We start from the raw sequence: 14,443 nt of genomic DNA on the forward strand, positions 1-14,443 counted from the left end.
AGATCACCTGATGTGAAAAAGAATTCCCAAAATTGTTAAACTACGCAAGCAGAGTCCTGCAAGATTGAGTAATATGTGTGAACTATTTTTCCTTCTTATAATTATCAGTTAATAGACTTAGAGATATCTCCAGGGAAGGGGAAAAAGTTACCCACAGCTTTTAAAAGCTCCTCTACCAAGCTGTAGGAGAAACTTTCTTACAAAACTTCTTTAAAGATTCTCAAACGCTATTAGAATAGATCATCAAATTACTGGACAGGCCAAAGGGAAAAATGGAACGAATGCTCACATGGACAGAGTGAACGATGAATGCATATGCCATTGTTCCTTTGAAAGAAGTTCAAAAATAGAAAAAGGAAGATCACCCAAAAGAATTGCTAAACCAAGGTCATGGATTGTATAAGACACCACAAATCCCAAAATGTTTTGGTAGTACTACAGAATTCACAGATCTTTATTCTGCCCATGAGACAGAATAGTCTCAACTCAAGCCAGCAGCACTCTCCAAAGGCCTGCACAAACACTAGCTCTCATAATGGGATCTCATAACGGAGAATCTGGGGAAAATGGCCAGAGATTACACGTGTATTTCACCTTTAAGATTATTCAAGAAGCAGACTGTATAAATACCTTCAGTGATCTTCCCTGAAAAAATAATTCCCCTAAACTGAGATTCAGGAAGAACTCTCATGGATTGCTTAGAGCCACAGGGATATACATCTTTTCATAATTGCTTTTGCAAAAATTTTAAGAGACATTGCATCTCACTATAATTAATGAGAAAGGTCTAAATGGCCAGGATCAGCTCAGACATTCCTCACAGGCTGCCTCAGACTGAGACACACGATAATGAGATAATACATATGCAAGACAATTCAGAAGAACGCACAAGAACAGTGGCACAAGCTCAGCTTATATTCTCCAAAAGACATGCAACATGAGGTTCAGGAGCCAAACCAGCAGATAAGTGGACTTTCAGAGAGCAGCACAAGTTTTCTCCATGTCAAAAGCCATGCAACCACAGAATGGAGGGGAGTGGAAAACATTCTTTAATGTTAGATAATTACTCCAAATCCAGGTATTACCAGGGAAAGAACTCAAGACTTTTTGTGAAAAGACAGAGAATCATCTAGCCGCTGCAGTCCCCTCTTTCCCAGTTGCTGTAACTGGAATGTTACAATCCTATGCAGTTGGACTGAACAGAACAGCTGATAATTTATCAGACCACATCACGCCGCACTCCTATGACTTCAAGGTCCTCAAGGCGTTCAGGACTGATTATTCCATTATTTGCAGGCAGGGAAGAACTTTACCTATCGAAACCAATCAATCTGAGTATGAAATCCTGTAATTCGAGTTTCCGTCAATTATAAACTCTTGCTTATAATCCTACCAACTTGAAAGGGCAGTCTATGTGTTGTTCACTAATTAGAAGTTACTCTAGGTTGAAACCAAGCAGAAGAAATTTGATCACACCCACTCCCAAGAGTGAGAGAACATGCAAATACTGCATCTGTTGAAATCCTATGTTTGTTGAACAGGCTGCCTGTAGAGTTTTACCATTAAAGTAAAAGCAGAAATGAAGAAAATTTACCAAGGCTATAGCTACAGCTACGAAGACATCATTTTACTTGCACATCTTAGCTACGTGGCACAAAACAAAGCCAAGAACTCAACAGAAATTGCCATTACAGAGCCCAGATATCTGAAAGGGAAGTGTTAGGACTGGAGAAGTTATTCCACAGCATTCATGGTTGCTCTCTTGGACTTTAGGAATAAAGTTGTGTAGCAAGCATCACAGACAACTGTAGTCATCTGATTTCAGAGAATGTAGGCAGTGCACACCTATGCTTGGAGACATGTGGCGAGTGTGCCGTCATGCAATGGTCTACTGTACAAAGCACACTAAGGAGGTATCTCAGCTAGACCCAGAATCCAAAACACTACAATAATATCCGCGCAGAGATGGCTGCAAATAAATCCTGACTCTTCGGAGTTCTAACCAGCCTGGCACTTGAGCTTATATCTCTGCTTTGCACCACGTAAGCCTTTGCGAGAATACATTAGAAGTCAGAACTTAACAAAAAAAAGTGATTCTGTTATTCTTTTTGCATGACTGTGAGAGATACACCATAAGTAAAAGATGGCTTTGATTACTCAGAGCAGAAGCTAATGATAACATTTTAACTATATTACACAGATGTGCCTACTTCAATAGGATAGTACATAAGAGAGGCACCACAGAGCCTACATAAGTTTCACGTCCTGAAATGGACGTTTCACATATTGGCACAGATATGTTTGCAAAGGAGTCAGCATTTCAACATGATCACTCACACTGGTACAAAGGCGGAAGACAGTTTGAAAGAAAAATTTCTCATCAAGCCATAGTCCTTGAGAACAAATGTTTTTCTTTTGTACTAACACATCAGCTGAAACTGACTACCCTGAAACCTGTAAAATTTGCACAAATACAGTGACCCTGAGAGCCTACTGCAGAGCTCCAATCCCTGCCACTGCAATTCCCATCCCTAAAATGGAATAAAGAATACAAACGCACAGTCCACAATACTCCAAATCTACCCCACATCTAACAGTCACCAAAACAGAAATACAGAACAGAGCAGTTATCATAAACAAGTAAAATGCCAACTAAAAATTAATAAATTTAAATAAAATAAAATAAAGAATACGTCCCCCAGAGACACTGCACCAGTATGAACTCTGGTTGCATTGGTCATAACTGTTACATGACCTTTGGCTGGAAGCTCTTGTACTGACAGTATTTGAGGAATCCAACTGAAACGACTTCAGCACCTGCAAAACAACTACAGTGCAGCTGTTCCGCACAAAGCGAACTACAGGTGCTTTCACAGGACAAAACCCATCGTGCTGGGGGCTTTATCTGCTCCAAGTCCAAAAACAAGAGGCCCTACCCTGCTGCACACACAGCACTTCAGAGATATCTGGGAGTTTTCCGAGGCACATGTCTTTACAGTAAAGCCATTTCAGTCACCTTCCACTGCTTAACTGCAGAGGAACCCACATCCCCGCAATTTTTCTCACCAAGTTAATACTGTATACAAAAGATTTTATTTTCCAAAGTTTAAATATGACAACGTGAGTTACATAGTCCTCGGCTGGTACCTCCTCCACAGCTAAGTTATCCTCTGTTAACTTTTTGACGTAGTTGTCTGGCTTTTAAAAAAAATTAAACTATTGTCTATTAATAAATAAGCTGTATGGGCATGTTAACTTGAGGATGTAGTACTGTTTCTCAAATATGTCTGCTATTTCTTCAGTTTACAAGCTTACGTATGAGAAAAAAAGGGATTTTATTTCCATATTCCTTGCAAACATGTACGCATTTGAATACTCCACGGACTTCAAGTTAATCATATAAAAAAAAGCACAGGCAAAAGTCTTGGTCTCACAGTTCCCTTGCCTACCTAACTATCCTCTTCTTCATACACAGATTTTCGCAACTTGAATTTTACATACTTAATTTGGGTAACGATTAAAAAACTAAGGTCAGAAAATTTTTAAAATTGTTCCTACAGGAATATTGCACAGCTTAATGAGCAGTAACACAAATACAAACTAAACTGTTTTTGCATTCGAGAAGTTTACTTTTACATGTTGCTGGTGAACTTTGAAACTTAATGACATGCGCAGCAGTCACACAGCATTACCCTACTATAACTGAACTATACGCTGCATATTTTAATGCATTAAAAAAAAGCAGGTTTCAATGACCCACAGTTAATTCTTAGGGATGATAAAAGAGCAGTTGCAATTATACTAGAACCTGCATTGTCACCTTTTGTTAAATAGGCATACCAGCCAGATTAACATTTAATACATGCTTAGCGTAGTACAGAGGACCAAATCCTCATTTCTCCTCCTGTCTTTAGGTTATGGATGAGATTTTCACTTCAAAACAAAACACATTCTTTTCCCCCTAACATATACGTGTGAAAAACTAAATATCCATTAATAGAATATAAATCTAGACATCAGGTCCCTCTACTGGGTTAACATGGGATGGCAGTCAAAACAAACGCCCCACGAACGGCTGGATCTTGGAACCTAGCAGGTGCATCACAAGTGCTGTCAGCAAAAAGCATCCCGTCACCCGCACACACTAACCAAATGCAGAAGAGTTGGCAATGATATCCCCATCCTAGTTCAGCGTGATAGTCCAAAAGCATTTACAGAGATAAAACCACAGAGTAAAGACCTAAAATTAATCATATGCGTGCTCAGATCTCTTTTTCCACTGCTCTGCTTTTCTCTTCTAATATAAAAAAAAGAAAACTACATTTTGGCCTTTAAATACGTACGTGCTAGCAATGAAAACGCAAGAATAAAAACTGTGATCAGAGAGTCACCAGAAGCGTAGCTAACATTGTGAAGACTTTTTCTATCCCTCCATGTAAAAGATTATGTGAGTGGATATATTTCAAATCAGTCTACAAAGAGTTAGTCTTCCAGAGTGAAACCCTCCCTCTTATAAATTGAAAAATCAAAAGGAAAAATCTCATGCTGGTCACAGAAGAACATACTTTGCAGTACAACAGCTACTTAATTCTCAGAGTTAGTTACTATATTTTTTTAAAAAATTTTTTAGGATTTTTACTTTTGAGGGTCAGAAAAAAAATGTCAACTTCCAAAAATTAGTTGAGAGAAGTAGATCAAAAGCAACAGAAGCCACTTGATAGGGAAAGTATGCATAACAAATGTATGTACGCATGCAACAAATGCTGCATGACCACAGGCTTACAAACAAAGCCTTTATCTCGCAGTGTCTAGCTGTTGGGTTTGGGTTTTGGTGGTGGTTTGTTGTTTTTTTGGGTTTTTTTTTTTTTGTTTTTTTTTTTTTTGTTTGTTTTTTTTTTTTTTGTTTTTTTTTTTTTTTAAATAAAGGCTCTACCCCTTCAAAAGGGAGAACAGTCTGCAGGCAAAACAAAAAAGAACTGGTTATATTCAGAACCAGCTATGCTTATAAATATTATAGAAAATATACAACACAGAACACTGTTTTTAATACTGTACAAATAAAGATCAATGAAATACTGTTTCACACAAAATATATTTTAAGGCAATGCCTTCCACTTCACACAGATTATATTATCTTAATGCAATATTTACTGTATCACAAACTGGTTTGAGAACACGTGTATCTACATATATACTTTTAATTAACATTTAAATAACAATCAGATATCTTAAAAGCACCTAGTTGGTTTAACATCAGGAAACTAAGAGCAAGGCATTCTAATTAAAAATCAATCTAGTCTAAAGTCAAAAGGCTGTCTCAGAAATGTTCAGATCTCCCCCAAAAGAAACTCTGTGTGTCTCCAAAAGTTAAAGGTTTGTCAGTAATTTCATGGGGTTTTCTCCTTAATTTATCATTTACTCCAAAATAAGAAAAATCAGTAATAAAATGCAAATGATGAAAGCATATATACTTAACAGAAACATTCTGCACTTTAGTTACCATCACACAGTCTTTAAATCCACACCAATTCTATGAGGTTTTCCTTAACAGACCAAAAGCACCTAAAAGGTCATCTACCTCACAACAAACTACCAGTGGTTTCCAAGCATTTTGAACAGAGACCATTGATAGGCCTCAAATCTTAGAAAATAAAAACAAAACAAACCCACCCCCAAAACAAACACCACTAAATAATGAATATAATATGTTATATAACATGGTTCAACAGATTCCTTTAATAATTTTGACCATGTAGACATCTAACTTATGCATAAATCAATTTGAGAATCATATTCTCTAGAAAGTTTGTAAGCAAGAAACACCTTGGTTTCTAGAAAAATATAGTAAGGCAAATCTACCACTGAAGTCCTTACTTGTCTTCTGATACGACAGACCTAAACTAACTAGCCACAAAAAACCCAATTTCTATGAACATGCTGCTGTGCCACAGTAATCGAGGAAAATGTGCAAACTCAATTCATGTTGTCTTTGTATTCTCTCCTCCACCAGTGAACGCTGTGAAAAAAATCCCAAAGAGCCTCCTCCCTTCCACCCTCTTAAACCCTCTCACCAGCAATATCAGTGCCGGAAAAAAAAAGGGGGGGGGGGGGCGCATTTGGGGTGAGGAGAGGGAAATCAAATGAAAAAAGTGCCCACACCAAGGATGAAGGACTGCTTAAGAACTTGTACATCTTAAGTTTTAGGCTCATTTCCAAAAGTAGCAAGTATGGCTTGAATAAGAATTGTGTTATAAATGCCAACAATAAGTTAACTTCAGTATTTTTAAAAAAAAAAACATTTAAAGTGTGTATATTTAGGAGGTGTTACAGTAATTCTTGATAGGTATGTGTAACATCTTTAGAACCATAGCAGCTCTGGAAGATCTTGGTACCACAGTGTAATCTACCATAAACAAGATTATTTTCTTGAAAGCTCTCTAGTACTTTGAAACACAGATGGGCAAAACATACCTGTCTGTCAATTTTCCCAGTATTTTAATAGTTCAAGCCAATAAGTCAGAATAAAAACTGCAAACATTCCAGTAAAATTTGGTTGCGGTGTATTAGTGTTTTACATTCCCCTGTGTTTCCTGTACTGTGCCTCCCTGCACAGCCCCCCACACAAGTACTTCCACAAAGCTCCTATCAACTCTCTGAAAATTCCTGACTTTTTGATCTATCATTTTGCGATATTGAGCCTGTGTCCATATAATGATACCCAACAAAGACCACTCTAATTGGGCAAGGCATAGAATCAACAGTAATAATAAAAACAAACAAGGATCCCAAAAAACAGACTCATGGACAAAAAAAAAACCCAAACGAAGAAAACCAAACCAAAGAAAAAAAAAAACCCCGAAACAATGCCACACACCAAACCCTTAAACACATTTTATCTTCTATCCACACATCAAACTACCTCACCATTCAGTGAAAGATAATATTGGAGGAAGACAGGTCAAGTGACCAAAGCCACAGAAGTCTGCAGCAGAGTCAAGAGCAGTAACAAACCAGAAGGGAACATCCTGCTTATTCTCAAAAATAACCCTGAAGACCTAGTCAATCAAGACAGCCATGTTTTTTTGAAATACTTATTTTAAATGTAAACAGAAGTGACTGATAACACCGATATTTTAAATAGCTAGATATGCCTAGTAAGGTTGGGGATGTTTTTTCATTAATTTTTTATTTTAAATCTTTCTGTACTTACCTTACAGAACCTCAGTCAAGGACTTCAGAGTTCCATTTCCCTGCTACAGTTGATGACACCAGAACACTATAAAGAAAGCATGGAAGGAGGCTCCCTGAAGCAACTAAAACAGTGCTAATGATGTCATCAACATTCTGAGGTGGAAAGATCTTAATGACCATCTTAATTTGAGTTTGCAACATTTCTAATGAAGATCATTTATCCAGTAACCATAAGATTAAGACTTCCTAAATTTATCCTCTTCACCATCCCCACAAAAAGCACAACCCAATGGATTGCTCATATGTGTAATCCCATTCTGGCTGTTCAGAGACCACACATTCCTTTTAACCTGTTCAAAACAGAAGCCACTGCTGCGTTTTGGGGAAGAAGCGATGGCTAATCGCTCCCCACAGAAACAGAGTTCTAGAAGCAAAGAATCATAGAACAGTCCAGGTTGGAAGGGACCTCGAAAGATCATCTGGTCCACCCATTTGAGGGAAAGGGAGCCTGGATAAGATTATCTAGCACCCTGTCCTACTGCATCTTGAAAACCTCCAGCAGTAGGGACTCCATCACGTTCTTGAGGAGGTTGTTCCAGTGAATGATCGTTCTCACTATAAAAAAAAAAAAATTCTCTCTCATATTGAGATGAAACTTCACCTAGCGCAACTGGCACCCATTGCCCCTTGTTTTCTCCATGTGGCTCCTTGTGAAGAGAGAGCCTCCGTCCTCCTTGTAGCTGTCCTTTAAGTTGTGGAGAAATCATTGCAATAAACCCACTCTTGAGAACAGTTCTTTTCCTGGAAATTCTGTCATCTTTGTCAAGAATCAAAGAAATCTTATGGGAGAAAAGATTCCTGCGATGCCAAGCAGCAACTCTTCCATGGGAATTAAACTGCATTAAAAGAGTGCAGCAACTCTCGCTATTTTACTCCTCAATTATTTCCCATTTAGATGGTTAATTGCTGCACTCCTCCCTGATTTCTATTTGTAAACAACACTAGTATTTGTTTTTCCCCTTTGTCTTAATGTTGTATGCATCACCAAAATTGGATTGAAACTACTTATATGCAAACATCTGCTTTGGAGCACAGATTTTCTTGTTTCTGAATGACTTAACCAAAATTAATTTTAAAATGTGAGGTCATACAAATAACCAGTAGGCAATAAAAATAAATAAATAAAAAAATAAATAAAAGAAATAAAAGTACAAGCAGATGTGTTTTAAGATTTCCTTAATTTTCCATATAAGAAATTTGTATTTGTAGTCTTTAAAGATTAAGCTATTTGAGAAAGGAACTAGGTAGCAGCACGTTTCACAACATATGCACCCAATCATTATTACAGAATATCATCCCAAAACTAAATTGGTATTAGGTCTCAAAACTTAGAAAACAGTTGTTTGAAGTAGAGGGAACAAATGCAATAAAAGTATGTTATAAGCAGGATCAAATTGGAGGAGCTGAAAAAGGAACTTCCAGCTTCTTCAAATCTCAATGTCGTTCAGAAGACATCCTGTACTTGTACTACAGCACCTGCTCAGCAACACAGGTCTTGGCTTCCCTGTCAGCATGTGGTATTCTTCCCTTTTTGGCTCAGTAGGTTTAGATAATCAACTTGGAAAAAGAACAGACACATTCCTTAAAGCTCCACTATCAACCCACAAAGCACTCAGTTAAGGTATCGAAATGAGAAATAAACTGAATGAGTTTTTCATAATATAGTTACCCTGCTTCTTGCAAGTCCTGATAAAAAGAAAACTAATTTTGGCACTTCAGCCGTTTCAAATTATCACAGTAGTGACTTCAGTTACGACTATGCTCTAAAATGGACTGAAAAGAAAGCAGTCTTCATTTTGACCCAAGGCCACGGGGCTATCTATAAAGCTCCTCACATTCTGGTGTGGTTTCACTTAGTTTCTTTTTTCTGTCCTTGCCCCACACACCCGCCTTTCAAACAGGTTTTGGAACCTTATTCTGTCGCCTTCTAAAGTACAGTTATTCACGTCTGACCAAGACCTAAATAAATTCGCTGTTAAGGTATGTTCTAAAAATTGCTTACAGTGTGTTTTTTTTTAAATTACTATTATTATTAACCATGAGGTTGTTCCTAGTGACTTCCACTGCTGCCAGATAAACTTTTGAACAAAAATCACTGTTGCACATCAAGTTTTCTGTTTTGCACAATGGAAGCATGAAGGTTTTTAGGCACAGTAATGGTTGCTAAGAGTTCAGAAACTGGCAGTATCTGAAAATAATTATTTCTGCTTCAGCCACATTTACATCTATTCCACAATACCCTGCCCTGCTCTTGCTGAATTTTTAAAAATGTAAACTAGAAAACAATGAAAGTTCTGAAGCAGTTAGGTAGCAACGTATGAAGTATAACCAAAACAACAGAAACAAAAAAGAACTAATAATTAAGCCACCGAATAAGAGATATTTGCTTTCCTTTCTTCCCACTGCAATCACAGCTACTTTGTAAGATGAAGTCTATGATCAACAGCATCCTTATACCTTGTTGAAAACACCAGAACTTCCCTGAGTCTTATATCCAGAAAACTCCACTATTAAAAGTATTTTGATATAGGTTGATGATGCAGAGAAATTAAAAAAAAATAAAAAAGAAAAAAAAGAGGTGAAATCAGGGCTGAAAAGTATGTTCTAGGGACGTATAAAGTCCACAGCAATAAAGGCACATGGAAACAGTAATACAAGTGTGCCTCTCTGATACACAGCTTCACTTTTCTTCCCCTGCCCTTTTTGAATTACAGCCATGTAGAGCGACTCACTGTTCCACGACTCTTTTGCATGCCTTTTATCAGGATTCATCATTAACATTCTTTTAGAAGAGATGAATAATGTATGTGCAATAATACATTTTAAATATTTAAATGCTAAAAAAAAGTGGGTTTTTTTTATTCTTTACTGAAAATAGCACAAGATTAAATCCATGAGGAGATGTAATGGGGAGTCTACAAACTACTATGAAGCAGGCCAATTTGACACACAGTTTACAATAATTACATTAGTTTACTAATGTTCCAGTATTAAAGTAACCATATAATCACAAATACTGAATGTCTGCATTTATGATACAGAACATTCCAGTATTACTAATTCTGATATTAAATGTAGCAATGTGAAAATTTTGTTTAATGTTATTGCTCATACAGCACACTAACTACATTAATCTCACTTCACCCATCAAATTTGATTCCCATGTGGTTTATACCCCCCTTCCACCCACACACTGAAAGACAACCGCCTCCCCATCTGAGCCATACCCACGTATAATACACAAAACATAACTGTTACAAAAACTCACTTTCACTGGACAACATCTAAAATATGTAAATACCTGTTCCTGCAGGTCGTAGTCATAGCTATCATGCAGCAGAAGACTGAGGACATACCGAGTATAAATCATGGCATCAATGCCACACTTCTCTAGCTCTTGTCCCAGCCAGGTCTGCACTGGACCCAAAGCATGTAGCAGAGACATTTCAGAAACAGATAGAGGGCCTGGATAAGAGCTTGAGGAGCTTTCAGATGGCAAACCATCCACAACAACTGTACAGATAGGGCGCATGAATCTAGGTGGTTGGCATCCTTATAACGTGAAGCATTTTCTGTAGTTGATATTCCGTCGATATCTGGAGGTGATTTTCACTCCAGTAAATAGGAGAGAGGCTTGACTTCTAGGACAATCATTTATATTTCCTGGCAGTTAGCCGTCTAGAGACGAACATCACTCTTCAGGCATGACCAGTGAATAAACTAAATCCTAATAGCAAACACATATGTAGATGTGTTTTTCTACCTTAATTTCACATTGAGGCCAGATGCAAGTCCCCAGCAGGACCTATAAAGAGGAAAAAATGATAAGTTGTGATAATATGTATCCATACATGAATAATATTAAACAGTAAAAAAACCACACAATGTAGAAAGCAGTCATTTACATACTGCTTAATCCACATATATAGTACACCTATTCAGTGTCATTTTGAAGAATAAGAGGAATAATTCCAAGTTTAAAGGTGACTTTTAGGAAAGGTACTTTCTAATGCAGGAAGAGAGACTCTTTCATCAAAGACTTAACAACTAATCCATTGATTGAAATATGTTTGACGTAGCTTTATGGGAAAGTCAAGATTTTATTACTTTCACTATCAGCTGAAAAAAACCAAACCCACTTTGATTAAAGAAAACCCCAATCTACTTTAGTTTGCATAAAGACTGACTGTATATTTTGCATCATTAGAAGACAATATAATCCTACTATTTTGCAGTGATTTCCATTTCTGGAATAGAAAAAAGTGTCTTGTTTATAGAAACACTGAATTTATTACATTCACCTGGCCAGGAGTTTCATAAATCCTACCACTAAACAGTTGCTATCTTCAGGCTTGGGTCTTTTGAAGGTTTTTTTTAGTTTCAATATTTGCCTTGCCTCAGGACAGGAAAGCATTTTATCATCCAAAATCTGTCCTCACAAAAACTTAAAAAAATTGAGCAGAACATAATTCGTCAGTGCCAGAATTAACATTTAACCCTCTTTACAGAGAGCATATACCAGTCGTACCTGAGAGCTCACAGTCTAAAGCACATCCTACAATAGACAAACCATCCTAAGACTTACACCACCCACAATCCCAAATCAATCTCAGTAAGGGGCAGAAGGTGCAAGCACCACACATGTAGGTATTCTGCCCTCTAACCCAGAAGCAGCCAGTCCAAAAAAGGCATTTTTGGACTGGTCTGCCAATCAACCACATGCTAATCTGACATTTGTGTAGGCCTTCTCTCTCCTCTCCAGCTTCTCAGCAGGAGAAAGCTCAAATTCTAGCAGGAAATATCCCTTCATTTAAAGGAAACAAAGACTAAAGGATCTAAGCAAAATCTACTGCTATGTTTCAACCCCACTGTAAGATGACCAACACACTCAAAACAGACATCACCTAATATAACTATCTAAACTGTATACTGTGGACAGCATTTCATGTGAGCAGCATGTGTCTTCTGACCAAACAAAATTGAAACGTGACCTTGCAGTGGATACCTATGTCCACACAAAAAAAAGATCGTAGTTTTTAGAATCTTTCTTTGCATCACCACCCAGGAACAACTGTATATTCTAGATCTTTACTGAGTCAATTGCGACATCATCAAAAAGAAACCCATTATAACCAGTTGCTACAGAGTTGACAAAACTCTACGCTATGTTAAAGCCACCTTCTCTGATGACAATGTTCATTTTGAGAAAGTAGGTAAAGCAAGAGTATTCAATCTTTGTGAGTAACATGTCTGTATTAGTCAGAATCTCATAAGTAAGCACAAATAACAGCAGGTAGAAACATCATGCAAAGGGTTACTGCTTCACCACGTAGTTAGAGAACCGAAAGTATGAGAAAAGTCTAATATTGTGACCAAGATACTTCAAACAAAGAGCCACAAGTCCAAACTCTTAAGCAGTCCACATTCTCTTAATTGTTGAAGAACATTCCACTTAAACATCTATTTTGTCCGTCTCCAGTTGGTACTCCACATCACTCTCATGTGATGAACACTCTTCCTAAGTCAATGCCACAACCCTAGTCAGCCCCCCAAACCCCACGTTTGAAACGTTCGGGAAAAGCAACACTCTTGATTTGTCTTTTTTGAGACATGGAGAAGAACTGCCTGGATGTTCAGGAAATCAACAACTTTTTGATGGAGTTCACAGAAAGTTCCACTGGAAAGGGGAATTATGGAAGAGTGGATGGGGACGAAAATCAGGAGGAAAAAAAAAGTGAGAAGGTGACTGAACAAGAAATTAATTTATTTTCATTCAGCAGGTCTCCCATCTACCCATAGTCTTTTCTTTTACAAAGTGTACAGTGAATGGAGAGGGACAGCAAACACATGTTCCAAGCAGTCTTTGGTTTGCAAAGATACAATCAAAAACAGTCAAGAGAGGTGGGATGAACAGGGGTTGGTTAAGGTGACCACATTTTTCATTTAAGCTTTTGAGTATCCAATATAGCAGAGCAATGGGCTTCTGAAACTGAGTTACTTCAATCAAAAGCAACTGCATCAGTGGGCAATGGAAAAGCTATAGATGTCACCTACATAGATTTCTGTTAGGCCTTTGGCATGGTCCCACACAACATCCTTCTCTCTAAATTGGAGAAATATGGATTTGATGGATGGACTATTAGATGGATAAGGAATTGTCTGAATGGCCGTGTCCAAAGAGTTACAGTCAATGGCTCAATGTCCAAGTGGAAACCAGTAACTACTGGTGTCCCTCCAAGGTCCATACTGGGACTAATACTATTTAAGATCTTCATCCATGACATTGACAGTGGGATTGAGTACACCCTCAGCAAGTTTGCAGGTGACACCAAGCTGAGTCGTGCAATTGATTTGCTTGAGGGAAGGGATGCCATCCAGAGCAACTTTGACAGGCTTGAGGAGTGGGTTCATGCAAACCTCATTAAGTTCAACAAGGCCAAGTGCAAGGTTCTGCACCTGGGCCAGGGCAACCCTCAGTATCAATTCAGAGTCGGGGATGAATAGTTTGAGAGCAACCTGGCAGAGAAGGACTTGGGGATACTGGTAGATGAAAAATTGGACGTGAGCCAGACCCTGCAGCCCAGAAAGCCAATTGTATGCTGGCCTCCATAAAGAGAGGCATGGCCAGCAGGTCAAGGGAGGAGATTCTGCCCCTCTACTACGCTCTTGTAAAATCCTACCTGGCGGACTGCATCCAGCTCTGGGGTCCCCAGTACAAGAAAGACATGGACCTGTTACAGCAGATCCAGAGGAGTGCCATGAAAATCAGAGGGATGGAACACCTGTCCTATGAAGAAAGATCGAGAGAGCTGGGGTTGTTAAGCCTACAGAAGAGAAGGCTCCAGGGATAGTTTATTGCAGCCTTTCAATACTTGAAGTGGGCTTATAAGAGAAATGGGGACACACTTTTTACAAGTGCCTGTAGTGACAGGACAAGGGTCAATGATTTTAAACTGAAAGACGGTAGATTTAGATTGGACATAAGGAAGACAGTTTTTACAACAAGGGTGGTGAAACAGTGGAACAGCTTGCCAAGAGAAGTTGTGGATGTCTTACTTGAAGTGTTCAAGGTCAGGCTGGACAGGGCTTTGAGCAACCTGATCTAATAGAAGATGTCCCTGCCCACAATAGGGGACATTGGGCTAGATGATCTTTAAAGGTTCCTTCCCACCCAAACCATTCCATGATTCTA

The 14,443-nt window shown here is 38.2% G+C and overlaps 1 protein-coding gene across 3 annotated transcripts in view; it reads right to left on the reverse strand.

The window, feature by feature from the left end:
• Positions 1-14,443, reverse strand: part of KIAA0232 (KIAA0232 ortholog) — a 72,014-nt gene that overhangs the window by 41,179 nt on the left and 16,392 nt on the right. Inside the window, exon 2 of one of the 3 annotated variants that reach the window (XM_063337228.1) lies at positions 10,553-11,056. The exons of 1 other annotated variant lie outside the window; for it this stretch is intronic. In XM_063337228.1, the coding sequence (XP_063193298.1) occupies positions 10,553-10,783 (231 nt within the window). In that variant the 5' untranslated portion in view covers positions 10,784-11,056. The remainder of the gene's footprint in view (positions 1-10,552; positions 11,057-14,443) is intronic. One more of the 3 variants, XM_063337229.1, reaches the window with a different exon arrangement.

This window comes from Chroicocephalus ridibundus, chromosome 5 (genome assembly GCF_963924245.1).
Source record: "Chroicocephalus ridibundus chromosome 5, bChrRid1.1, whole genome shotgun sequence".
In the NCBI taxonomy this organism is placed as follows: Eukaryota; Metazoa; Chordata; class Aves; order Charadriiformes; family Laridae; genus Chroicocephalus; species Chroicocephalus ridibundus.